This window comes from Genypterus blacodes, unplaced genomic scaffold, assembly GCF_046128005.1.
Source record: "Genypterus blacodes isolate CSIRO-AG114 ecotype Tasmania unplaced genomic scaffold, CSIRO-AGI_Gbla_v1 ptg000017l_1, whole genome shotgun sequence".
Lineage (NCBI taxonomy): Eukaryota > Metazoa > Chordata > Actinopteri > Ophidiiformes > Ophidiidae > Genypterus > Genypterus blacodes.
The window spans coordinates 3,415,208-3,440,799 of record NW_027466831.1 but is presented as its reverse complement, the minus strand read 5'-3'; the positions used below and the strand labels follow the sequence as shown (position 1 = coordinate 3,440,799).

General features: G+C 45.3%; 2 protein-coding genes across 3 annotated transcripts; one reads left to right on the top strand and one right to left on the bottom strand.

The window, feature by feature from the left end:
- Window positions 1–277: 277 nt before the first annotated feature.
- inka2 (inka box actin regulator 2) lies at window positions 278–11,074 on the top strand. 2 transcript variants are annotated; one of them, XM_076140819.1, is made up of 2 exons: window positions 278–733; window positions 8,323–11,074. In XM_076140819.1, exons 1-2 carry the CDS (start codon window positions 662–664, stop codon window positions 9,490–9,492), a joined length of 1,242 nt encoding a protein of 413 aa, XP_075996934.1. In that variant the 5' UTR covers window positions 278–661; the 3' UTR covers window positions 9,493–11,074. The 2 variants fall into 2 exon arrangements, with proteins under 2 accessions (XP_075996934.1, XP_075996936.1); XM_076140821.1 differs by lacking the exon at window positions 278–733 and adding an exon at window positions 7,242–7,328.
- A 4,205-nt stretch (window positions 11,075–15,279) lies between these two features.
- shmt2 (serine hydroxymethyltransferase 2 (mitochondrial)) lies at window positions 15,280–24,032 on the bottom strand. The gene is made up of 12 exons (XM_076141023.1): window positions 23,888–24,032; window positions 20,299–20,484; window positions 19,960–20,039; window positions 19,606–19,806; window positions 19,232–19,313; window positions 18,561–18,683; window positions 18,296–18,435; window positions 17,977–18,139; window positions 17,709–17,808; window positions 17,039–17,194; window positions 16,821–16,928; window positions 15,280–16,691 (listed from the first exon to the last, which is right to left on the bottom strand). Exons 1-12 carry the CDS (start codon window positions 23,918–23,920, stop codon window positions 16,564–16,566), a joined length of 1,500 nt encoding a protein of 499 aa, XP_075997138.1. The 5' UTR covers window positions 23,921–24,032; the 3' UTR covers window positions 15,280–16,563.
- Window positions 24,033–25,592: the final 1,560 nt, after the last annotated feature.

The following is a 25,592-nucleotide window of genomic DNA, read 5'->3' as shown; positions in this document are numbered from 1 at the left end:
TTCCTCATTGCTTCACACCGGCAGCTTTGACAATCATAATCAATCAATATCTGAGGCGTTTGCTCGCAGATTTTAGAGACAAATCCAGATGTTGATGGGATCGAATCCCACCACCAAGTCCATTAACAGACGGATGGATTCTACATTGTTGTGTTCTCATCCGGTGAGTTTGAATGAGATTCCTGCTGCGAGCTCAGTCATTGGAGGAAACTGGATGAGCAACGTAACCTCTGCTCTTGAATGGGAAACAGAGGAGAGAGGGAGAGGCGAGAGAGAGAGAGAGAGAAGGAAGAACGAGCCATACACACACACTCACACACACACACGGCTCAGTTTACAGTAGCTAAGTAGTGGTGCTGAGAGATACGATAGGGACACACACTCCCCGCAGGATCAGGAGGGAACCGCTATCATTTCACGGAATAAACAACAATTTCGCCAGCAGGAGGTTTTTGGTTCATCGCCCCTGACGCGCAACATTCCACAACAGGATTTGCGCATCTCCATTCTACGCATTTTTCTTCCCCCCTTCATCAGCTCTTTTCTCCTCCAGCTGTCGTCAAACCGCGTGTGTGTGATCGTCCCCGTCGTCATGCTGGAGCGGTGACCGGTGAAGCGTGTGTGTGTTTGTCTCGGTTGAAGTTGTGCAGTTGTAGTGAGAATGGACCGGCAGCTCTCCAAACCGGAATGCAAGAACATGGACGCGTGTCTGAGGCGGCTGAAGCTGGAAGTGGTACGTATCTGAAGCCGAGGTGTGTGTTGTGATCAGGACCTGCTGCTGCGTGTTCTTCATCATTTAGTCTATTATGTAAAACCTCCAAACTTGACAAAATGTAAACAAATATAGAAACGAAATCGCTCATGATCGCGCTTGAAATCACATCAATACGATCTGTGCTGATTTCATTTCTGTATTTCTCTGACTTTTGACTTGAGGAGCATTAGAGCGCATTAATCTGAGGAGGATTAAGCTTTAGGATGACTTCCCCTCTTCCTCTTCCCACTCCTCCCCCATCCATGCATCTGTAACAGATGTTTTTCCAGATTAATGATCTTAAAAACCATCTTCTCCTCCTCCTAATGTGCTTTTTCCTTCATGTCTGAACTGATTAATGGTCAGATTTAGTGGTCTAAAGCAGCTGCTGTGTGAGGTCTTGTGTTCACAGGGGGAATACAGTGAGTTTCACGGTTCGTGTCCTAAATTAATCCGTCACTCTCATTTATTTAATAGATCCAATTATCTGCCTTGATCTCATATGTAGAGTCGCATGTTTTACCTCCTTTAAATCTGCAAACTCAAAATGTTTTGGCAGTTCCACGCTGTGCACTCAGTTTCAAAGGAGCCTTAACTGTCACAGATTTGGTTTGGAATCATCTTCAAAGGAGATAGACCCCCAGCCCCCCCCAGTAAAGGCCCCAGTAGGTCCGTGCCTGTTGCCTGTTGCCTGTGTTGCCTCCTTGATGGACTGCTCTGATGTAGCCACACGTCCGTCAAGCGGCACTCGTATGCCGACCTCATTCGGGGTGCGGGCACGTCGCGTTATGCTGCCATATCAAAGTTCGGTAACGTAATAGAAATAAAAACGGCCCCCTGGAGATCATAGAGAAGGAGAGCGGATATAGCAGATGCCCATGAAAATTTGAGGCCGTCTCCCCTGCACTGGACCATGTGGGACTCAATCTGTTGCGGCGTCTCTGTTCTGAAAACAGAGTGCGTCTGTGCCAAGGTTGTCAGTTTGCTTTCCACCGTGACTGATTTCGATCTCGCAGTCGCTGGAGCACGACACAGGAACCATACACAACTTTCTCCAGAGTTATCAGCTCCTCCCCTGCATCCCGTCCTCCTAAAAGACACTGATTCATAGACATTTACATCCCTTATCGTTCTGCAGCTTCTAGAGGAAGAGGAGTGTGTAAGCGCCTGTAAATGTGAACTCTAGGTCAGTCTGTGTGGGGTCCTGCCAGGTCAAGCTTCAACATTTCACCTTTGACCTCAGAAGGTTGGGTTCTATTCCTCCCACAGCCAGTGTACAGTCACACTCAAACTCAACCCTGACAGACTGGTCGCAAATGTATATGTGCCAGTATTCAAAGAAGCAAACGTAGCTTTTCATTGTTTCTACTTAAGCTGTTGGACTCAAGAACTTGTCAACTTCCATTTGTTCCTTTAGAAAGCACTTTAAGTCGTCGCAACAATAGTGACAATGTGTTATTTGTAAGCATGATGTGCGTCACTCTTCATACAACAGACTGAGAGTTGTGGAAAAACACGAGTCCTTCCTGTGTGGATTTAGAGCTACACATGCCGACGTGCCCTTGAGCCATCGCGTCTAAACTCGGGTCTCACACCTGCGTCGCTATGTGGAAACCCTTTGATATCATCATCGGTGAGGTCAGTCACACGTGCAGGCTCCTTTATCTACTTCTCACCTGAGGCACAGTTCAAACAAGACTGTCATGCCGGAATCCAAACCAAAAGCCAATAGGAATGAGGTCATGCAATCTGAGAAAAACACAAGCGGGAGCCAAACCGGCGGTGTTTGGCTCGATCCGTTCGGGGCATAACGCCGTATCCAACACAAAGCGCCGTAGCTTAAGTCTGCGCCCGTTTGTTCTGCACCTCCCTCGTGGCTCCTGTTCTCTGTCCGTCCCTTCCTTCCCCCCGTGGCTAAAAATGGTCCCGGCCGGCTCCGGGTGGCAGCTGCAGGTTTTTTTGCGTGCGCCGTCATTGTGTTTGAGATTGAGCCGATAACCTTTCACAGGGTCTGTTCATCATCCTCCTGACCGCTTTATAATAGTTTGCAGAGAGGAAAAAATGAAATCACTACCCAGCACGCCACGTCTCAGTACAAACTGAGTTAAGAACTGATTGTCTCCAGAGACGATAGCTCCATCTACTGCTACTGGAAACATATGACCTCACCGCTCTCTTTATGTTCTCCTGCTTTAGAGGAAAGGAAAAAGAGAAAGGTGTAATTTGCTCATGAGGGCGGAGGTCAGTATTGCCTGCGAGTGCCTTCATTTCACTCCTGCATCATCTCCATGTTGCCAATAGCAAAAGCAAATTGGATTTTTGAATCCTGGTTGCGTTTTTGATTCAATTATAAGTTACAGCTCAGACTTGTTGCCTTTTTTAAGTTCTCTACTGTAGGTACTGTAGAATCTGAGTCTTGATGGGTTAATCTTATCGCTACTTACACCAAACAATGGACAAAGTTAACGACAGATGATAAAGAAATGAGACTTGAGCCTTTAAGCAGCTAAATAGATATTTAAAAAAAGATTCAGTGGGTTGTTCATGCGGCTCTATGTCTGTGAATAGACAGTTGGTCGGAGTTCATCTGCGGCCAAAAATCCATTGATGCAACTTTACTTAACGACTACATCATAGAGGAATCCTTCAAAGCAACATAATGATATTAATGTCGGAAGCTATTAACCGTTATCACTTCACTCTTTGATGTCAGCTGAAAGGAGGCACAGCATGGAGTCGGGGAGATTTGGGGGCAAAATGTCTTGATATCCCGACAGTGAGTGGGAGAGATGTACCGGCTTGATGCCCACACACACGAGCCGCTGACGTCTACCAAAGTGCTTTCATCCGTTATCAGAACATCACGTCTCCACTGCAGACTTACAGACGGGATGATAGCCGGTTAGATCTCAGAAGGGTGTCCAAATATCATCTGCCGACAATTCACATTTCAATCATCCCGCGTCACTCATGGCGCCACCGCAGGAAACGAGCCGTTAAACCGTCTCGTATCGGTGAAAAGGATCTTTGGCGATGATTTAGAAATCAAACCTTATATGAACACATAGTTACACTTATAGCATTATATGGTTCATTACACGGATAGGCTTACTCCTCTACTTAATGTGACGTTGGGGGCCATAAATAGTCACAATAAAACTTCTCTCGGGGCATGAATGCCTCTTTGACACACTGATTTATTTCTTGGTTGACTGCGGTACAGACCCCAGATCGTGACCCCAGGCTGTGCAGCGGTACAGTCACACTGTGCCTCTCTGTATCCCCGCGACACAGATCCCATTTCTGTCCTTGACCCACACAGGCCACCATTCATTTTTAATTAGGGTAGCGCCTGTGTGTGTATGTGTGTGTGTGTGTGTGTGTGTGTGGGTGTGCGTGTGTGAGCCGCTTCTGGCCAGCTCTTACTAAACAGGAAGACCTTTTGAGGACTGATAACCTTGGCCTCGCAATCCGCCCCCTCCCCCCTCTCCCCAGCAGCCAATAACAAATATATAAACAAGAATGAATGGCCTGTATTTGACGGAGAGGGAAAGAGCAGCGGGTTGTGTTTGGGCTCTGAGCTCGCTGCCGTGTTTATGTTTCCCCTAATAATCCAATTAATGCATCGCCAATGAGGTTGTGTGACCAAAACAAGCAATTACTCATTTGCATTCCTGTGTGTGTGTGTGTGTGTGTGTGTGTGTGTGAGTGTTGTGCTTGTATGGTGAAATAAAGGTTGCAATATGCTCACGATGCATTTTGGGGCATTTCTGTGTTTATCTTTACCTAAGGTGCATCAATATAGAATAAAGAATAATCAGGACAAACTGTTTTAATAGGCCGGAGCAATTTAATGAGCCGTGATTGGACATTAATTCAGGATTGGCAGCCATTGTTCATAAACTTTGAAGCATTTAAGCCTTAATTGGCAATTATATCTGGTTGGTTGGCATCACTACGGCCCAGAGAAGAAACCTGGTCCCTGTTATTTCACTCGTCTCGTCTTTTATTCGCCTTTGCTTTAGTCAGGGGGTTTACACTTGGCTCGCTTTGTTAAATTATCTTGCGGAGGAATGGACGCTTGATAGGTCAAATGGGGAAATTGTCAGAGGATTTGGCTCAAAAAAGACAAAAAGAGGATTTTTGCAGCACTTCACAGGACTGAATTAATGATGTCAGGGTGTCGGGGTGGGTGGCAGTTCAGTGCAGCCACGATTTCACCCCCAAGTCTTCCATTTTATATCACGTATGCTGCGGTGGAGAATGCGCTCGAAGCCTTTTTAAGTGACATTTCACCTTATTTGATGGAGAATGTCAAGTCAGATTCCATACAGGTACCTATGCAGAAAAATATAGTGGTGTAAAAGTACAACGTGCCCCAAATTTGATGTACTGAGTCTGTAACTTCTACCAGTGAGACATTTCTCTCTCTCTCTCGTTTCCTGTCACATCTGCGTCTCCGTTCGTCCCTAACGAGGTCCTCAGCTGATTAACACACACTGTAAAAAGCCAGACACCTCGGGATCTTTTTCCCTCCGACGTTACAACATCTGCGCTTAAAGTAGAAACAGCCGTGGGGACATTCAGAGTCACACTCAGCATCTTCAGCAGACAGCAGAGTGAAGGCTGAGGAGGGCTGACGGATTCAGGCCACTAAAGTTCAGCCTTCAGACGGAAGTGAAGCGCCTGGAGTCGGAGCCGGCATGCTTAGGTGGAATAATAGGGTTTAGTTGTGTTGTATCACGCCACTGTTTGTTCCCTAAGGCCCCCCTATGAATTATGAACGTTGCCTAGGAATAGAAACATCAGTAAACAACCGAGTGTGTTTTAATAACCGCAAGGAATGTCTGCGTTTGGGGGATAATGGAAGAGTTGCATGTGAGCGTTCACTTAGGGGCGTTTTGTTGAGCATGTGGCAACAGAGCACCGGGGGATGATGTTTCAAAAACAAATGTAATGCAGGTAAGCAGTGCCGCTTTCACCGGCAGCTTAGAGTGCCGTGATCCTGCATAAACCACCGAGTTTCACTGAAACCGCACAGCTGAATCTGACAAAACACAACTCTGGATGGCGTTCCTCTGCTAAGAACCTGCTGGCTTTTGATGTGGATACAAGTAAACTATAATTACGCGCCTCTCTTTCCCAGCCGCTGCCACAATACGGACAGGGATGACTAATGAATTGGAGCATATGTGTGAGGCGGAGAGGACAGGAGAGAACCTGATTGTGCTAATTATGTGTACCTTCACTGGCTAATTTACCAAGTCAGGGGGTTACGGGGGAGGCGGGCAGGGGGTCTGGGAGCCTTTTGTCCCTGGCATATGCAGGGGTGGCTTATTATCTGCTCAGGCTCCTCTGCCTCCATCTATACACATGCTGCTGATGGGCACAGTGACGTCATCAGTGGGGAGGACAGCTGTGATACAGGGTGGAGCTGGAGGAGGGCAATGACCTTTGAGTGTGTGTGTAAATAATGAAAGTGTGAAGGAAAGTAGTGAGAAATAACAGAAGCAAACTGTCCAATATCTGACAAAACATTACAAAACATCTTAGTTGTCGTTATCGTTGTTGGATGTTACTTTTTGAAATTGACGTTTTAAATTATGTATTCTTATGATTGATAAGATGAGTTTGTTAGACGGATGGATGGATTTTCAATCAACTCTCACACACACACACACATACTGTCCGTCTGTGTGTGTGTTTGGACGCAGATTGTAACAAATTCCTATTTTCCTATCTTATTAAATACGTCTAGCACATTGTGCAGCCTTGGCAGAGGTATGTGCCCCCTGGTGGCTTTCACATTTCTCATGGAATTTTTATTCTTAATGTAAACAAATGTCCGGACTGTTTATCTGTTACTTTCCCAGATTCCCAGAGAGAGAAATATCTTCTGTCTCTCACATTCCTGCTGCTGCATTCCCTTCTCACGGCGCTTACATTGCTTATTGTTTACCAGGCTTTACAGTGGAAACACACAGTTGTGTTACACTGACACTTTTCCCACTCGGGGTCAAAACAATCACTGCTCCCCCAAGATTAAGTATCAGAGCCTCTACCCCGCCCCCCGAGCCTCCACCCCCTCTCCTGTTCTTATGGTGTCATCCATAATTGAATCCGTCAACAGTTCCCTCTTCAGCATCTAAACATATGGTGAGGGATCCCCCAACACACACACACACACACACACACACACACACACACACACACACACACACCCTCCTCCCTCTCAAGCCGGACTCATCAGGCTGGTCAGACTCTCACCACCCGTTTACTACCTCCCTCCCCCTCGCAATTACTCTCCTCCCTCTCTCTCTCACACACACACTCTCTCTCTCTCTCTCTCTCTCGCTCTCCCGCTTCTCACTGTCAGTTAGTTTTCGCCTGACTGAGCCCTCTCCCGCTGTTTGGGGATTATAGTCTAGACGGACTGTGCTGATTGGCTGGTGCGTCCAGCGGTGTCGCCTCATTGGAGGGAGATACATATATGGGCAGTCAGACCGATCGGTTTGAAAGGTGACAGACAGCAGAGGTACACACAGGAAGGAAGGCACTGGGAAGTTTATACAAGGTAAGAACGCTGCTAGATGTGTTTCAGACTGTATGTTGTGTTGTTTCTAGAGTGGGGAACAGATTTATGTTATCAGATATGACCTATATGATCCTAAGTGTCAGCCTGATTGGAGAGAAGAAGAAGAGAAGTGTATCAGTGCGTTTGGCTCCAGGCGTTCTGTGGAAGTCCCTGTAACGTTCTCATCGACGTTTTGTTTCCCACACACTCGCGGCACCTTTTTCAAAATTCCTGGCATGCTTCCTCTCTCTCATATTCCTACAAATGTTCCTGTGAAAGGGAGGGCAGGTTAACTCATCAATCACCGGCTTCCTTTGCCTCTGTGTGCGTCAAATTAAACTCTTTACGTTTTGATCGAGGTAAGGATTCAAAATCTAGGTCAAGGTTTCTCAGTCAGGATCTACAAGTTCAAAACAGGAGGGTGGGGGCGAAGATGCCTGTCTGCCTCCTGGTGCAAACGGTTAGTCCAGGTCACATGACGCATGCTCCCTAAACAGATGAGTGCAGAGAGAGAGAGAGAGTGCGCGTGGGAGGAAGAGCGAGATAAAATAGTTTGATTACCGAGAAGAGGCGAAACCCTGGAGGAGAAAGTAACCATGTGAGATAAATGGAGACGAAAAGGCAGAGACAGTCTGTTGTACAGCTGTCATGGACTGTGGACTGCAGCCATATGGGGGCCCTTGTCTATCTTGTAAAACTAGGTCACATGACCTGTAATTAAAAACAGTGTCCAGTTTGGAAAAAAACACAAAATGCTGTAAATTTTAATTCCCTGATTCATTTCGTATTCAATACTTCATCACAGTCTTTTGCTGCTGTTTATTAAACTGGATTTTCACTGGTGCTCAGATAAATGGTGGACCTGAGTGAGGCAGCAGGTCTGTGATGGACGACCATGGCTTACAGGGGTCTGAGGAGTCAAACGCTTGCATTGATGAGTCTTTTGTTGTAACGTCTTTTAAAGCATCTCTCACTGTTCTGTCCCTCTCTGCAGCTGTCTATGAAAGAAGCAGGAGATGGCCTCCATGCTCAGATGAACTCCATGATGGGAGCCCTCCAGGAACTCAAACTCCTCCAGGTACAGACCGCACTAGAGAACCTCGACGTTTCCGGGCGACCAATCAACCGAGGCCCCCCGCAGCCTCCTCTGCCAGCTCCTCTTGCCACGGCGTTTGAAGCAGCCTCAGACGACACTTACAAAATGCCCGGGGAACCCAGCCCCGTCCCGAGTCCTCGGCCGTCTCCGCACGGCAGCCTGGGAACGGCGTCTCTGTCGTCCTCCAGCCTGGAGAGCGAGAGAAGCGAGAGACGCGTGAGAAGTGAGAGTTCCCTGGCATCTGTGCCCAAGAGGTGGTCGGGATACTCTGCCCCCCAAGTGGACTTCTATGGACCGACGGTGGGGAATCCTCCACCTGAGCCGTTTCAGCAGCCACAGCCTGCCTGCGTTGGTCCTGCGGTGGATCTACCCGGGATCCTGTACAGCCTCTCCAGAGAGGGGCCTTCATTAGACAGCGAGTACTCGCAGGACAGTGCTGACGACGCCGGTGACTGGACATCTTCGCTTATGAGCCGCAGTCGCAACCGGCAGCCCTTAGTGCTGGGGGACAACGTCTTCGCCGACCTGGTAGGCAATTGGCTGGACCTGCCTGAGGTGGAGAGGGAAGAGGGGGAGGAAGAGGAGCGAAGGAAGAGCCGAGAGGAGAGGACGGCAGACAGAGGGGTGGACAGGCCGGACACCCCGGCCCATCCTCTCCGTCTCAGCCGCTCCCAGGAGATCTGCAGAAAATTCTCCCTCACCACAAACATCTTCAAGAAGTTCCTGCGCAGCGTCCGGCCGGACAGGGACAAGCTGCTGAAGGAGAGACCCGGCTGGATGGCGCCTGAGATGCCCGAGGGAGATCTCTTCAAAAGGCCGAAAAAAACGGCGCCCAAAAGCACCAAAGGAAGCTTCTACCTGCCGTTCTGGGCGGGCGGACATCAGGGCAAAGGCAGGCCGTGTCCTCAGGGGGTTGAAGCGGAGAGGAATCACCAACTTCGCTTCTCGCAGCTCCACCAGCAGCACGTGCCGCCATTTCCAGGGATTTGTTTGGACAGGAGACAGCCGGAGAGCGCGGTGGAGAAAATGCAGCCTCTGTTTGACTATAACACAGCTGTGTGGGTCTGATGGCCACGCAGGAGAGAGCGACTGCTGGTGGGTGAGACGGGTGAGAGACGGGATCAACAGGATCTCCCAAAAAATTACATGATGAACTCACGACCCAACGCGTCGTCCTCCGACTGACAGATTATCAGGGCGGCTTGTCTGACAATCTTCAAAACCTAAACCTCTGTGTGCGCGCGCGTTTGTGTGTTTGTGTGTGTGTGTGTGTGTATGTGTGTGTGTGAAGAAAATGACAAAGAACGCAAGAGAAAGAGGGGCCGGTTGTGTTTTTTTCTAAGTTTTGTATCGTTGACATTTCTCTCAATGTGTTCACAAATGATTTCATATCTGATGGTACTTTGAAATCTCTCTGGGTTACTTTCACTTCCATCCTGACACGTGTCGTCGGCTTCACTTTCTAATAAGACCCACACATGGGTTGACAAGCTTTGGGTTGCCAGGTTTTGCTCTGGTGCATCACACTCGTTTAGGTCTCTATGAATAGAACCCCAACTGTTGGTTTGCATGGACACAGAGTTTCTAAGCGATGTTACAAACAGCTGTTACTAAACGCACTGCCACTGAACGCATCTTAAGCTCCCTGTTGTTTCCATGACGGCCCAGATATGTTCACTGGCCACTGAAAGCCTTGAAAAACTCACATTTTACCTGAACCTTTCATTCATCTCGCTCAGGGAATGAATGAATTACAGGAAAAAAGACACTGCCATGTTTTTCGGGGTTGGCATGTTCGAGGTAGCACATGTTGAGACAAATGTCCGTCCCCCTGGAGACAGAGGAGAGTAAAGATAGTACAGGCAGAGCTCCGGCTGCCAATCTGGCACTCACACCATCTTTATATAAAGTTTACACGCCACAGGCTCCAAAATGTCACAATGGGTTCAGTCGGTGTCAAAGCTTTGAACTATTACGCTGATTTATACACTTGTGAATAGATTACAGGGCTGTGAGTGAGACGCTGAGGGTGGAGGAAGAGGAGGAGGAAGGACTAAATGTACAGAGCTTCATCAGCATCACACTGCAGCAATAATAAACATGAAACAGCTCATTTTGCATGATTCTTACATAAACATTTCACAGTAATATTCTACAGCAACGTGTAAACACACACACACACAAACATCTTATCCTGTATCATAATGAACCATGTCGCTTTTTGTTGACGAGTCGAGAACAAACCAGCTCCCCTCACAGGTTCCCTCAGGACGATGGACAACACTTTTAGAGGACCACTGTTACGCAAAGACAATCGGATCGGATTTCAACTTTCATTTCATTTCAGTCCGTCCACTCAGCCAGCAGGGATTAGGCCTCAGGTCTTTCCAGCATCTTGCTCAGTCAATCCATATGGTGTCTCAGTATTCAGGTCAATACATTCACAGATCAGGAGGCCAAACACACACACACAGACGGTTTGTGCCTGAGAGGACACATATGTAAATGTACCATTTCATTCCTTATTTACAGCTCTGTAAGTGTGTTTTACAACATTGTTACTGTTGTTATCATCGGAGGTTCTGAGAACCTCAAATAGTGATTCTGTGTCATGTGCACTGTAAAACTCTTTGTAAATTAAATATGTTTTCTGAACACGATGTCATTCTGTGTCCTGACTGTAGTTTTGTGAGTACACAGTAAACTATAATGACACCCACCTTCAGGTGTCCTGGTGTGACCATGAAACTTTCCAGCAGAATAAAAGAAAACATGACATCATGAATCCAACATGACATCATGAATCCAATATGACAACAAATCACACACAACTGTGAACTACACATCTCAGTATCCAGATGATGAGTCAATTCCCTGGGGATAATAAACTTTTATCTTATCTAATTATCTCATAATGGCAAATTATGTTTATATTCATTTGATTAGACCACTTCAGCTAAACAAACTTTTATCTTTTATCTTCATGCGTTTTTACTTGTAGATGTAGAATCTGACAGAAAAGCCCCAAAGCAAAAGCTCCTCCTCTGCTCTTTCTCCTCCTCTCCTCCTCCCTCCTCTTCTTCTGATCTTTCTCTGTTCCTCCACTGCTCTTCCTCTTCCTCTCCCCTTCCTCTCCTCTTCCTCTCTCTCACTACAGTAAAGTGCTGCTGGTTGACAAACGGGCTCATCCAGGTCAATGATAACAAGTGGCCGCCTGCACATCAACTCTGGGCTAAAGTGATTCTAAATCTGAGCCACAAATCCATCAGAGTCTTTAATAAATAAACAAAGAGAGCATGCACTCTGTTAGCCACAGTCACTCTGAGCAGCATCACTTCATCTTCCTGTGCCTTTGCACTTTCAAAGGGTTCATCATCAAACACTGAGCATCACTCACAGAAAACCATGACTTTGCAACATCTCATTCTTTTTTGTTTCTTTTGTGTTCGATGCAGAGTAAACGTTACATGTTCATCTCTTATAATCAGCGTTTCTTCTCACAGTCTTATTTACTGTCCACACAGAGCTTCTGATGTATTCTATATACTAAACCTAAAAATGTTTCCCCCACGTGTGTTTTGTTACGTGTTCTGTCAGTGCAGGAAAACATCAAGTTTATGTAACATTGTGTACAGGTCAGTGAGCATGTCTAGATTAAAAGACACCGGATTCATTTAGAGATGGACTCTCTCTCTCTCTTTCTCTCTCTCTCTGATCTGGTAGTGTGTGTGTGTGTGTGTGTGTGTGTGTGTGTGTGTGTGTGTGTGTGTGTGTGTGTGTGTGTCCATGTGTCCATGTGTTCATGTGTGCATGTGTGCACGCATGCGTGTGTGTGGCAGAGACAGACAACAGCTGCAAGAGTAGTGGAGCTGATCTGGCTCAGTTTCCCTTGGGAGCCCAACAGTGGACGCTGAGAAGCTGACCAAAGACCACCACCAACTCCCCCTCCTCTTCCTCCATCCCCCCTCCTCTCCTCCTCCCTCTCTAAGTCTCAGCTAGTCAGCTGTTGCTCTCTCACAGCCAGACAACACTGGCACGCAAATCTGGGGCACACACATGTCTGCTCACGGCACAGTTGTACAACGTAAGACGCCTAAAGACGGTAACAGTGGAAAGAAATTAAACACATTTAAGTGCAGTACTTTTATCAGGTACTTTTACCCAAGAATTGATTTCTTTTGTTCCGTTTTCAATGTCAATCTGCTGCATCTCACCGGGGACATGTGGTTTTTACTCCACTACATTTATATTTGTAAGTTTCGTTTCCTTGTAACTTTGCAACTATCTGTAAGATTTGAAAATATCCTGCATGCTTGTACTTAAAGAACACAGAGAATAAAGAACTGAGAGCAACAACACCTGCAAGCTACAATATTAATATGAAACATACACGCTGAGGTATCAATAATTCAACACTAATGGGTTCATAATCAGTCATCACAAGTAATTTCACTTGATAATTGAATATGTGCGTGTGTGTGTATGTGTGTGAGCCGGCTGGTTCCCAGACTCATTTCCTCCTCAGCACTCATCTTTCAGTGGAGCCTCAGCTGTGTCGTCCAGCAGCTTTACCTTGACCCTCAGGAATGTGCTCACATTTCACTTTTCCTATCGTCAGCAGCTTAAAGTCCAGAATGGTCGATCGGTCCGGGTTCCTGCGAGAAGTTCTCACAAGAAACATGAGAGCCTAACACACACACACACCCACACACACACACCCACACACACACGAAAGGCTAAAGCTGGCAAACCACAGGTCATTTGTAGTAGCACGTAAACACGGCTTCTTTTGGAAATGAAAGACTGCACGCTGAAGCCGCAAAGCAAAGACGAATCTGGCAGAGCTCAAACTTCACTCAAGCTCAAATCTTGGGGCAACATCTGGCTGCTCTCACATATACACACAGCTGTCTAACTGCCTTATCCTGCTCATGCTCCCAAAATGGAGCTGCCAAATATGAAAGAATGTGACATTAATATCACTCGGCCACGATGGCGCGAGAAGGCTCGGGGCTCAACTTAGATCCATTCATGATCCGGGTTGCAGCTCTGTTCTGCACGGACGGGATAAGAGTCACGACTGTAAAATTGTGACTTGAATTCAAAGTTTGATACCAGCTTGTGTTGAATACTGCAGCAGCCAGAGATGTTTGCCAGACTGCAGCACGACGCTCCCTGCAGACCAGCGAGGCCCAGATTGATGTGTTTGTGCCCTGACAGGTGAACTTAACATGCAGGAATGTTTCCGCGCTTTGATCTTTCTCCTGCTCGAGTTCTTCAGTGAATCTGTGGAACTCGGTGTGTATTTCCACAGATGCGGTTTGATGGCAACTCTACCACAGGCTGGTACGGACGCACCGCTGCTGTTGTTTCAGGGGCTGGGAGCTCTGGGGCCCCCCTGCTGTGCCCCGGCACATGTCATCCACTTGGGAGGTCAAATCAAAAACATGGATGGTTTGATCCTGGTGCTGTGTGTGTGTGTGTGTGTGTGTGTGTGTGTGTGTGTGTGTGTGTGTGTGTGTGTGTGTGTGTGTGTGTGTGTGTGTGTTGATGATCGTTGATGTAATTTGTTGCTGTCAGGTCAATAAAAATGCAAACTACAAACATTTATTAGTGCTAAATGTTATTCTCTTTATAATCTTCCAGTACAGATCAACCTGAACGGCGCCTTTTCTTTGGCTGTCAGTATTTTGAAACAAGGCAGATTGAGGCAGCAAGTGAACTAGAACCAAGAAAAAAGAACGCTTTTTTAAAAAAACTGTTCAGATAAATATTCACAAGGCTTTTACAGTTGTTTGAAGTAAATAAGACTCTGTTATAGATCTATAGGACTTTGACTGATTGTCTGTGTTTGGAATCACAACCAGGTCAAGTAAAGTAACACTGTGAGATAAAATTGCCTCTGCTATGTTTCTGTTTCTGTATTGATGCTATTTCTGCCCTTCATCAACACAGCCAGCATGACGCCGCCTCAGCTTCCAATCCTGACCGCTCATCATTAGGCGGCGTTGCCCTTCACAGCGTCACGGTGATCATTCCATAGTCACAGCATGCAGCATCTGCTTGGAGAGACCATGTCATCATCATTAAACAGGAGCTCATTTCCTCCTGTCAGTCACAGTTGTGGAAAAAATGACTCGCCAACCAGTCTGAGCGGCAGCAAACACACAAGATTAGCTGTGACGCCCTTCAACTTCCCCCCCACACACACTCACAACACCAACATCCCAGCCAGTCCAGTCTCCTTTAAAACCCTTTAAACTGTGAATAAATGAGCCTAGTATTTAGCCGAGTCTCCTCTCCACAGGGTGCTGCACTGGTGTAGAGGCAGTCTGAACTCCTATACGCAAATTGATGATACACACACACACACACATAATCCCTTACTCCCCTCCAGCTTGTACACCACTTTCTCTCAAATTCTCTCCATCTCTGCTCACACACACACACGGGCACAGTGAAGCCTATTACCCCATCAGGAACACTCATGTTTCATTATGGGCTCATTACAGCATTAGTGAGGCTCAGATATTTAAACACGACTCGTGATGTTGTTACACTGAGACAAGCAGCTCCTCTTATTTACATCACTTCATGTTCCTCCATGTTTAATTGTGACGAGCATTCAAGTGATACAGGCACATTATTGTAAACTGTACACACACCCACGCATGCACACACACATTTAGATTAGCCTGACTGAACATACACATCCAATTAATTACTGATGTTGTGTATTACAGTATGATTTATGAGGACTCCCAATTACATCTCCCCCCCACACTTTATATCAATAACGCTCAATCCACAAATGTGTATCAGTTTTGATAGCAACCAGAAAAAAATGCAGCAAAGTTGTGACAATGGTTGATTATTTTTATTAGTATTCAGGTTTTTATCTCATACAAATGTTCTGTGAAAGAAAGTAAATGCTGAAGTGTGTCCAAGTATCAGAGATGGTAACACAAAGCTTGATAATGACTGGGATAAAATACTGAGCGGTAGATGCCTTCGCTGTAAAGCAGCTGGTGTGTGTTCTTGGGGTTTTGTTTGGGTTAGAAACTCCTCCATTGTTCTCTGGAGTCAGCTCACACATGGATCATCCTCACTAGTACAGTGAATATTGTCAATTTGTGAACCGGATAATCAACAAAAACAACGGAAAAGTCTTCAGTCAAGCTGCTTTATGGTTCCATTTGAGCCAAAAAGGTGAATTATTGTCCGACTGATAAACTGATTGTACTACACTGAAGTGAAGTAACCTGAAGGGATGTCGATTTCACAGTTAATTCTTTTTTAAATAACACTATTCATAGAAAAGTATAGACTCTTTCTAAACCATTTAACGTATAGCATAAAATATTCCAGGATGACATTTCTCTTCATTAATACAATTAGTTATTTATCATAACAAAATAGAGGTCCGTTAACAAAATCTGATACGTGTGACGTGGTTACATCCGGGCCAGAAGAAAGAAAAACATTGATTAATAGGAATTCAAATAAAAGTGAGGAAATAACAGGAAAATGCTTTGACGCAATTAAAGATGATTTTCCTGCCGAGAGATGTTGACCGATTTCGGATGCGCCATATGATTTTATTCCCGACACACACCTCATGTAGCTGCTTACATACTGTATCTGGTTGTGCATGTAAACATCTACATTAAGACTCTTCAGTGTTTGTCATAATGTTATTAAGTCACAGACCGACAGCTGGACGTCACATTGTAAGTACCTTTGTGATTGGACGAATGACTTTACATCTTTATCTCCACGCGCACGTTTAAGAGAAAAGAGGTGCAAAGACAACAATGTGGAAAACACTCTTTATACATTAGGGTAAAAAATAGGTTCTGCTGTATGAAACAAAATCATTCAATTGTGTTGTTTTCTCCGCCTCAACAGAGAGGCTGTGTGTTGAGCAGGATCGGTTTACAGATCGCTGAGAAAATCTATTAAAAGAAGCAAAGTGGTTTCCCCGATCTGACCGGATATATAAAGGGAAATAAGACTGCGTGAAAAAATTACCACCAATCATTATCCTTAACCATCACTACCATGACTTCTCTCTCGCCCTACGCACACATCAACAGACTCACACACATACACACATCTGCCATCCAGCTGTCGCCTGACCTAGCGGTCGAGGAAGCCTGGCATGGGGAAGGGCCTGGCAAAGGCCTCCACGCGTTTGCGCAGGTTGGCGATGCGAGCGACGGTCTCGGGGTCTTGGAGCAGGAAGTCCTTGAAGTCCTGGAGCTTCCCTACAGCGGACGAGAGAGGAGGACAGGTTCAGCCAAACCGACGGGTGAAAACGTAACCTTATTGGCAGAGGTGATGAAGAAATAATGAGGCACACTAGCCAAACTATAGGCGCTTTGGTTGAACTGTACCTGTCTTTTTCTTCACGTCAAAGGCAATGTGGAAGCCCTCGTCCATGAACTCAACAACTTGCAGAAAATCAGCTTCTTTAAACTGTCTGGAGGTCAGAGCCGGAGCACCTGGGACAGAAAAGAGCGAGGACATCATTTCTTCCACTCACTTGTTTTTGGAGGAGCTGGTGTATTAGTGTGTGTGTGTAAATGCAGTATGATGTGATGCTGTTCCATACCCAGCCTGAGGCCACCAGGAGTCAGGGCGCTCTTGTCCCCCGGGCAGGTGTTCTTGTTGGCCGTGATTGACACCAGTTCCAGCACCCGCTCGGCCCGAGCTCCATCTAGGCCCTTAGGCCGCAGGTCCACCAGGACCAAGTGGTTGTCTGTCCCGCCTGCAATATTCATCATTCATGTGAAAAGTCCACATTTATATATAAACTTCACCTCTAAGCCTTTGATCTGCACTCTGATTATCAGGTTTGTTGGCCAATGATGTGACAAGAAATGGAAGAAGGTGGTTGCCCTGTATTTACAACTTTAACAGATTTACTCCACTTTCTGAATTCGTCAAATGGGAAAAGCCATTAAAACTTCAAGTGATAAGTCATCCGGACATTTACAGTTCTGTTTTGTATTCTTTGGAGCCGCCCAACTGGCACCCGCCTCTGCCTGCCTCACTGCTGGCACTGTACCCGACCCTTATGTCTTCTCTTGCGGATGCTGAGTCCACATGGTTTTTTGGGCCCGAGCCCAGCTGCTCAACCAACAACCGCCTCAGAGCTCTCACCCAGTAATGATGCGTCTTATCTGAACCTGAGCTGTGTTGTCCCATTATGTGATTATGTATAACAAACACCAAGTCCAAGTTTGCATTGAACAACTACATTTCATTCAAAGCTTGATTACCTGACACCAGTGTGTAGTCTTTGCTGAGCAGAGCTGTGGCCATGGCCTTAGTGTTCTTCAGGACCTGGGCTATATACTCCTTGAACATGGGAGACTGCGCCTGCACACAGAACAAAGTGTTGAGCTGGACTGAGCAGTGTTCTTGTTGTTTTAGTGCTTTATTCTGATGAGTTTACTGTGAGTTGCACAAAAGCATCAGTGCAAAGATCCTGTTTGTTTCACTAGCGTTCATGGAGCGTAACTTAAGTTTTGTTATCGTTTTGCTGACCTGCTTGAGAGCCACAGCCACACCGGCGATGGCGTGGTTGTGAGGTCCACCCTGCAGGGAGGGGAAGACGGAGAAGTTGATCTTGTCCTCCAGGTCATACATGATCTGCTTGCCCTTCTTGTCCACTGAGCGAACGCCTTTGCGAAAGAAGATGAGACCGGCCCTGGAGAGAACACAAGAATTTACACGTCAAGTTTCTCTCCTGTGAAATATATCAAAGAAAGAAGAGTAGGGGGTTAGGGAGTAGCTACAACAGGACGGTCTTTCTAATCAGCAGACAAGCAGACATACAGGAGCCGGTGACGTCTTCTAGTCTCACCTGGCTCCTCTGAGCGACTTGTGTGTGGTGGTGGTGACCAGGTCGGAGTGTTGGAAAGGAGACGGGATGGCCTTGGCTGCCACCAGGCCGCTGATGTGAGCCATGTCAGACAGCATGTAGGCCTTGATGTCGGTACAGAGCTGAGGAAGGAGACCAGGAGCAAACACACACATTAAATGAGAGCATGTGCAGTCTGCTGTACTCTGCTGTAGCAAAGTAAAGGACGGGTGCGTTTTTAAATTTATAGACGTTTTTGTCAGCGCACCTTCCTGATGCGGGTGTAGTCGATGAGGCGGGCGTAGGCGCTGGTGCCAGCGATGATGAGCTTGGGTCGGAACAGCTTGGCCGTCATCTCCAGTTGGTCGTAGTCTATGAGTCCTGTTGCAGGCTGGAGAGAGAGAGAGGCAGAGAGCGAGAGAGAAAGGGAGGAGAGAGAGGATGGATTTGCTCAAACACTGGTCATGTTCAGCTCAGAGGTCATGAATATTGATGATTCAGACATGCAGTCAAACAGCATCTCTGCTTAGTCAGATGTGAGGTGGTATTCTGGGCTGCGCCTAATGATTATTCTCAACTTGCCCTCGGCTCTCCTACGAAACAAAAATTTGAGCGCAGGGGCCCTCGAGGGAAATAAGTCACGCTTTGCAGCAGACAGTGTCAGATATCTGAGACTGTAAAGTCTCAAGTCAGTGTCTGCATTAGGACAATCCAGGTCGTGTCAGATGAGGTCAGCCATAGTCACATAGAGAAGAAGAAGAAGAAGAAGCAACAACAGCAAAATACTTGTGTGGTTTGAGCTTCTCGCTAATTTGACAACTGATTGCCCCTCAACATCCCTGCATATAGATGACTGCTTTCCACTGCTTTAAAATGTAAACCAGTGCGTAGCAGAGACCAGTGGCTGAGGGATTCGGGCGAGTCCACGTCTCTACTTACGTTCAGCTTGTAGGGCATCGACTCAAAATAGATGGAGGTTGCCGAGATCCTCTTGACCTCAGACATGTAACCGTGGGTCAGACTGGGGAGACACAAAGCAACACACAGATCTGAGAACATGCAGAACTAAACACGACTGATGACATGAAAGTCTTTTGACATTAATATGGACCAACATATACAGTAGAGTATACAACAACATAAGACTGAAGAGGGACTGATGTATAGTTATTATGTGAGAGTTAGGTTTATAGTTTAAATGAGATGAGAAGAAAGGTACTCCAGTGTGGGAAAAGGCAAGAAGAAGCCGGCTGGAAGAGGTGTGAGTCACAATGAACAACAAACACAATAACACAGCGGCATTGGATACTGACTGTCCACCGTCGGGCAGGTCGAGGCCCATGATGCGATCGTGGGGGTTGAGCACAGCGGTGTAGGTGGCAAAGTTGGCAGGCGAGCCAGAGTACGGCTGAACGTTGACGCCCCACAGAGCCGGGTCCAGGTCAAAGGTCTCCAGGGCTCGCTTCTGACAGAGCAGCTCGATTTGGTCAACGACCTCTGCTCCGCCATAGTACCTGAGGTGGTATGGGACAAAGAAAGAGACGAAGGAGACGAATGACTTTGTTCTGGAGCTGATAAGCACAATCATAGACAAACAGAGAGCAGAGGATATCAACAGTGTTAATTAGCTGGGTTGTGGCTTTGTAGGCGCGCACACACACACACACCTTTTCCCCGGGTAGCCTTCTGAGTATTTGTTGTTGAGACAGGAGCCTTGAGCTTCCAGAGCTGCTCGACTGCAGAAATTCTGCACACACACACACACATACACACACACATATCAGTGGCAGTGGATAGAAAGTAGCAGGGATGCAAAGTCCAGTAAAAACAATCATTACAATCATTAACCTCTGGACTGCCATAAACTAATTGCTTATCGCTTTGCTGTCTGAAGAGACAAGATACTTAATCAACATTTCTGCACAGTCTTCCTCTATTCCTCTCCATTTCATCTTAAATTCTGTTCGAACATTTCACTTCCTAGTGATCTTCTGAAGGCGTTTTACCTCAGATGCGATGAGTTCCAAGCCCCGGCACTGCCTGTCCTTCTCTTTCTGCAGCAGGTCCCACATCTCAGGGTCGTCCTGAGCCAGGCTGTCATTGCCCGTCCACGGACCATCGTCCTCCACCGCAGGAGAGGCCACGTGCTGCCCACGCACTGACAGGTACACGGGGGCGCGTTGGCACAGTGGCTGAGGAGAAGATGAACAGATTAATATGTGGATAGAGAAGGTAGAGAGGCGGCATACAGAGAGGAACAACAGATTTATGTTGATTTTACATTTTAACAGACAAAATACAAGCACACACAAAAAGTAGGTGCTGCAGCTGGAGGAGGTTTTGGCAAAGGAGTGCAGTCTGTAGTAACAACCAATGGGCAGATCAAAGGGCAAGTTTTTAGAGGCAAAATATACAAAAATTCTGCTCCTAAATGCTCCAATGTGATCTGATGTTGATGTCTGTATTCTAAAAAGTGATGGTAGTTATTTCGCAACAAAGGAGGCAGAGAGAACAAATTCTGCCCTTCCAACTTATCTAATCTGCACTGGCAAGTTCTGCTGCTCCTGCTACTGCAAAGTCTGATCATGTGAGTGTGCAGAGTCCAGACAGTTCTCACACACTTTCCCTCGCACAGCTTCACTCTCAGATAAGCATGACTTCTATGTGGGGTTCAGGTCTTATTGTGATACTGAATCATCTCTGAGAGGTGGATTCTATCATCACACCGATCATTTCATCACTAATATGGTGAGATCCATCCCACTAATGCCAACCAAGCGGCATCATCCTCCATTTAACAGCACCGTTTAAAAGCAATTAACACCGTGTTCAGCACTGGTTGAGGACACCCGTATGAATAAATACAATTAGGCTTATTCCATGTGTTCTTTTATTGGACTATAAATCTGGCAAAGGAACAATCTTTCTTGGCAGGCATAATAAACGCTGAGGCGCCATCGGGCCATTTTAAATTCCTCACTGCAGTGCAGCGACGGCCAAACCAGGACTGCAGACCAAAATATGAAGATGTGAGCAAAAATGAAGTTGGCTCCACAAAGTTTAAATATCCTGAGTAGTAATAAAACAGGTTAGTCTTGCATCGTTGTAAGAAGGAACTGGTTTGCAATTAGCTATAAAGCAAAAGATGATAGAAGGGGACGTCTGATTTGTAGATGATAGATAAGACAGAATCAGAAGAATCAGAATCAATTGTAAAACACTATCTGCTCCTGGTTGCAACACCGGCTGGCTTGTCTAACTGTGCGGGGGCAGAGGGTCGGAACAGTAAGTGATTATTAAGCTATTGTTTTCTACTTCCTGGAAATGAACCAGAGTGATAAGTATTTGAATCTGTGCCAAGGACAAAGGTCTAAGATTAAAGATCAGAAATCCTTCTCTAATTGTATGAGTGGAGAAAGAGAAATTGAAAGCAGCAGTGACCCATGTGCTCTCACATGATCTGACACACTTCCCTTTTCCTTATGCAAGAGGTAAAAAAGGTCAATTTGGAGGGTTAAAAAAAAAAATGTTATTTCAATGAGGCCAAATTCCAATAACAATTTGTTTATTTTAAAAAATTGAGTAATGTCAATAGCATTATGACTGTAAGCCTGGCAGACTTGATCTCCTCCTGGTTTGTGACCCGAGGGTGTGCACAGCCCGTCTCTCCCCATTGGTTACAGACTTCAACTGAGCTTTGACTTCTCTGACAGCCTCTAAATGTTGAGCAATAACCGAGATGCTTATTATGGAAACAGTGTCATACGCAATACATTTGCTGTCAGCTGCAGGAGGATTATGTCTCTTTTCCAAATCTGTATCTGAAGGCAAGATAGGATGTTACAGGCCTTAAAAGATCCTGAGTGTACTGACACACTGTTGGCCATCATTACTTTATCCTTAAAATGTAATCTCAACCAATGATGGCACACAGGAAATCATTCCATACTGAGAAACACCAGAGTGGGGTGGAAAAGAGACCTGGACCCTGTGAAGACCTGACATTCCTTCAGTGTGTCTTGTGAGCCAATTTGGAATTGAGTTAAGATGCACGCTGACCCAATTATCAACAATCACAGAAGCATGCAATCATGTGAATCACTGAAACCTCAAACATGCCAGGAGTATAACTGGGCCTGAACACGTTCCATAAGCACTTTAGGAGCACAATTGCTTCTGACTTAGAACAGACATCATTAGTGCAACAATGAGTGCAGTTACTTTGACAGGATAAGATACAGTCAGCGATGACATAATCTATCAATTTGCATAATTTGGCGTTCCTTGAAGTTCAACTAAATTCTCTTAATTTGCAGTGACATCATATAATGGCTGAGTCACATCACCACAAATGTTTCTATTTGTTGGCTGAAGATAAGAAATGAGGCAAACGATGCCCTCAATATGACTGTGAGAGAGGGATCTACAATACAGCTTTGTGTTGTTATTTTGCATTGATATAAGTGGCACCTTAGTTGGCTTCTAAAGTTCATTCCCTTCAGTTCACAACATTGTTTTGTTCCGCTGGAGCAGCTACGGTCACGGACCTCAGCATAACCTTGTTTCTGCTCCAATATTTATTTATCTGCTCCTGAGCTGTGAATCATCCATGTGTTCCTGGATCTCCCCCGACCTCAGATCCTCCCCTAGTTACGGATACTTTTCTGCACTGAATCACTTTCTATTTAAAAAGGAAGCGAAACTCCAAAGAAAATAAAATCCAAGTGGAAAGTGGCTCCTTAAAAATAAATAAATATTCAAAGTATGTATCAGTTCAAATTCAGTAAAGCATGATAAAGTTCAAGCAGAAAGTTAAATAATTTACAGGTTAATACTTGCTTTGTTTATCAAAGTAGAGCTGTAGGAGTTTTGGACTTCGACCAGTGGAGCCAGGAACAATGTTACCACTTTGTATAATCAAGTTTGTGTCCAGCTGCCAAAAAAATAAGTGTGTGGAAATGTTGTTTATCTGATAACTAACCGTCTGCTAGCTGCTCTAGTCTTATCTTCCTGTAATAAGCTATAATAACTAGCCTTATCAGAGTTCTGTGTCCATGCAGTGTGTGTGTGTTTACTGCTGATGAACAACGAAATAACGACTAAACTTAAAATTTGACACAGTGATGTGTCATTGTTCCATCAAGTTATACAGAATAAAACGTATTCAGTAGTTCTGTCGTATTCAATAGTATGTGACTATGGCTGAGTTTGTTTTGTCCAACTCATCAACTTGGTCCTTGAACGCGTTTCTTCTCCCATATGATGATGAAACAGAAGAGAGGCGATTGCATCATGACTCCTCACTGGACTGCACAGGTAGCAGGCTTACTTAACACACAGCTAGCAGCCTGTATATACTGTATATATAAACAGACAAAGCTAAATAAACGCGATATGCGGATTGTATACATAAGGAGCGAACTTTGATCTGAATTATCTTCCTGTTATTTAATGGAGTAACAGTGGTGCACCTGGAACAGCAGCGAAAACAACTTTGACCGACATTAACGTGAAGCTAACAGTACCCAGAGTGTAGCTACCAAGCTGCGGTTTGCTACTGAACCCGAAGTAGAGTGCAGTAAGAGATAAACTCACCCTTGCGATCTGCTTCAGGGCGAATGCCAACATGTTTACAGCCGATATGCGGCTGTAGGGAGACGAGCTGGGGCTGCACGGGGACACACGGGCTCACACGGGCTGTTTGAAGCGGCTGGCCACCGCTGCTGACGAAGTTCCTGCCGAAAGGGCTGCTGGGAGTTGTAGTCGATTGCGTGTATGGAGCAATAGGTCAAGGTTGTTGCATGAAAGCGACCACAGTGGCAGTACCTAATAAAGAGTCTAATAAAGATAGGCTGTGCTGCTGAGTGGAAGGAGTGACGTGTACATTTGTAATACTCATATTGGCACCTGTGATAATAACTTTAATTAATATAAACACAAAACAACAATAATATCATTCATTTATTCATTCCACTTATTCCCCATTGGAAGTCAAATTAGAGACTATTCCTACAGGTGGTTTCTATGACAAAAATTGAGAAAGGAAGACAAAGGGTTTGCTAGAAATATGCTTGAATATGCCATAAATCAGTTGCTTAAGCTTGAGCTCATATATTTCGATGTATAGGTTTGGCATTTTGAAGTTTCATAAAATGTGGATGATTCAAGGTCGTCTGCAGACTGAGTGCCTGCAAGGCTCAATTTTCCTCATCCATTAGTAAAATATAAGGCTATATTTACTACTAGGTGGTGTTGCTAATGTACTAAACATGTCTATTAATGTGACCTTGAGAAAGATGTCAAATATGTACATTTATATTCCAAACTGTCAAGGTTCAAAAAGCTTGAAGTGGAAGAAAAGAGTATTCTCAACTATGTAAAAAAACAGCACTGTTTGGCTCCATGTTGATCAATCAGGACTGAGCAGTAATGACCTTATTTGACCCCAGTGTCAAATATTACTATAATCCACAAAGTGTACACGGAGAGAAAAAACAACCAAAAGTGGAAGCAGGCTGCAGGTGCATAGTGACTATTATATGAATTATTGATTTGTTTAAAACTCAAAAAAGAAGCATACATGTGCAAAGATCAAAGTCTGCTGGCAGGCAAGGATGGATTATGTAACTGGACGATACACATGGTCCTGGTATACAGAAGAGCGGGAGGGATGATAATGAGGCACAGGTGTGGGTAATGATCAACAGGTGTCAATGATTACAGCTGATTACTGGTGAGGCAAGTGACTGAGAATTTGGTGCAACAAAGTGACTGAGAGGAGGGCAAACACACACACACATACACACAGATCCATCCCTATAGATGGGCTTGAATCAGTCAGGGAATCTTCTCCAATCAATACTGATATCACTATTTGCAGTGCAAATAATCACATGTATTTACTGTGCTGAACTTCAAAATCATGATTCCGTGTAATTAAGAACCTTTTATAATAGAACGTTTTTCAGAGTTATAAACCATCACACCTTGTCATTAACATTCCAAGGTGACATTTACTGTCACTTTACAGTGTGTGTGTGTGTGTGTGTGTGTGTGTGTGTGTTCTTTGAAGGCTATATTGATTCTAGAAAAATATCGGCTTGAAATATCACTGCAATCCAATTATAATCACTTCTAAGATGTATCAATATTTTCATAATGAAAAGCTTAGCGTCTATTCTATTGAATATGGAATATAGACTAGTGAATGTCAATAACATTTGTCACTTATTTCTGGTAAATTGTGTTGCCTTTTGTTGTGACGGTACTAATTTCATTGATATTTCATCTAGAAGCTTTT

Excerpts from the sequence above, each read along its gene's own strand:
- inka2 (XM_076140819.1), top strand. The coding sequence starts at position 662 with ATGGACCGGCAGCTCTCCAAACCGGAATGCAAGAACATGGACGCGTGT. Across the intron at positions 734-8,322 it reads GGCGGCTGAAGCTGGAAGTG|CTGTCTATGAAAGAAGCAGG; the intron begins GTACGTATCTGA and ends CCCTCTCTGCAG.
- shmt2 (XM_076141023.1), bottom strand. The coding sequence starts at position 23,920 with ATGTTGGCATTCGCCCTGAAGCAGATCGCAAGG. Across the intron at positions 18,436-18,560 it reads ACTACACCCGCATCAGGAAG|CTCTGTACCGACATCAAGGC; the intron begins GTGCGCTGACAA and ends CTCCTTCCTCAG. Across the intron at positions 16,692-16,820 it reads TGACGTGAAGAAAAAGACAG|GGAAGCTCCAGGACTTCAAG; the intron begins GTACAGTTCAAC and ends CGTCCGCTGTAG.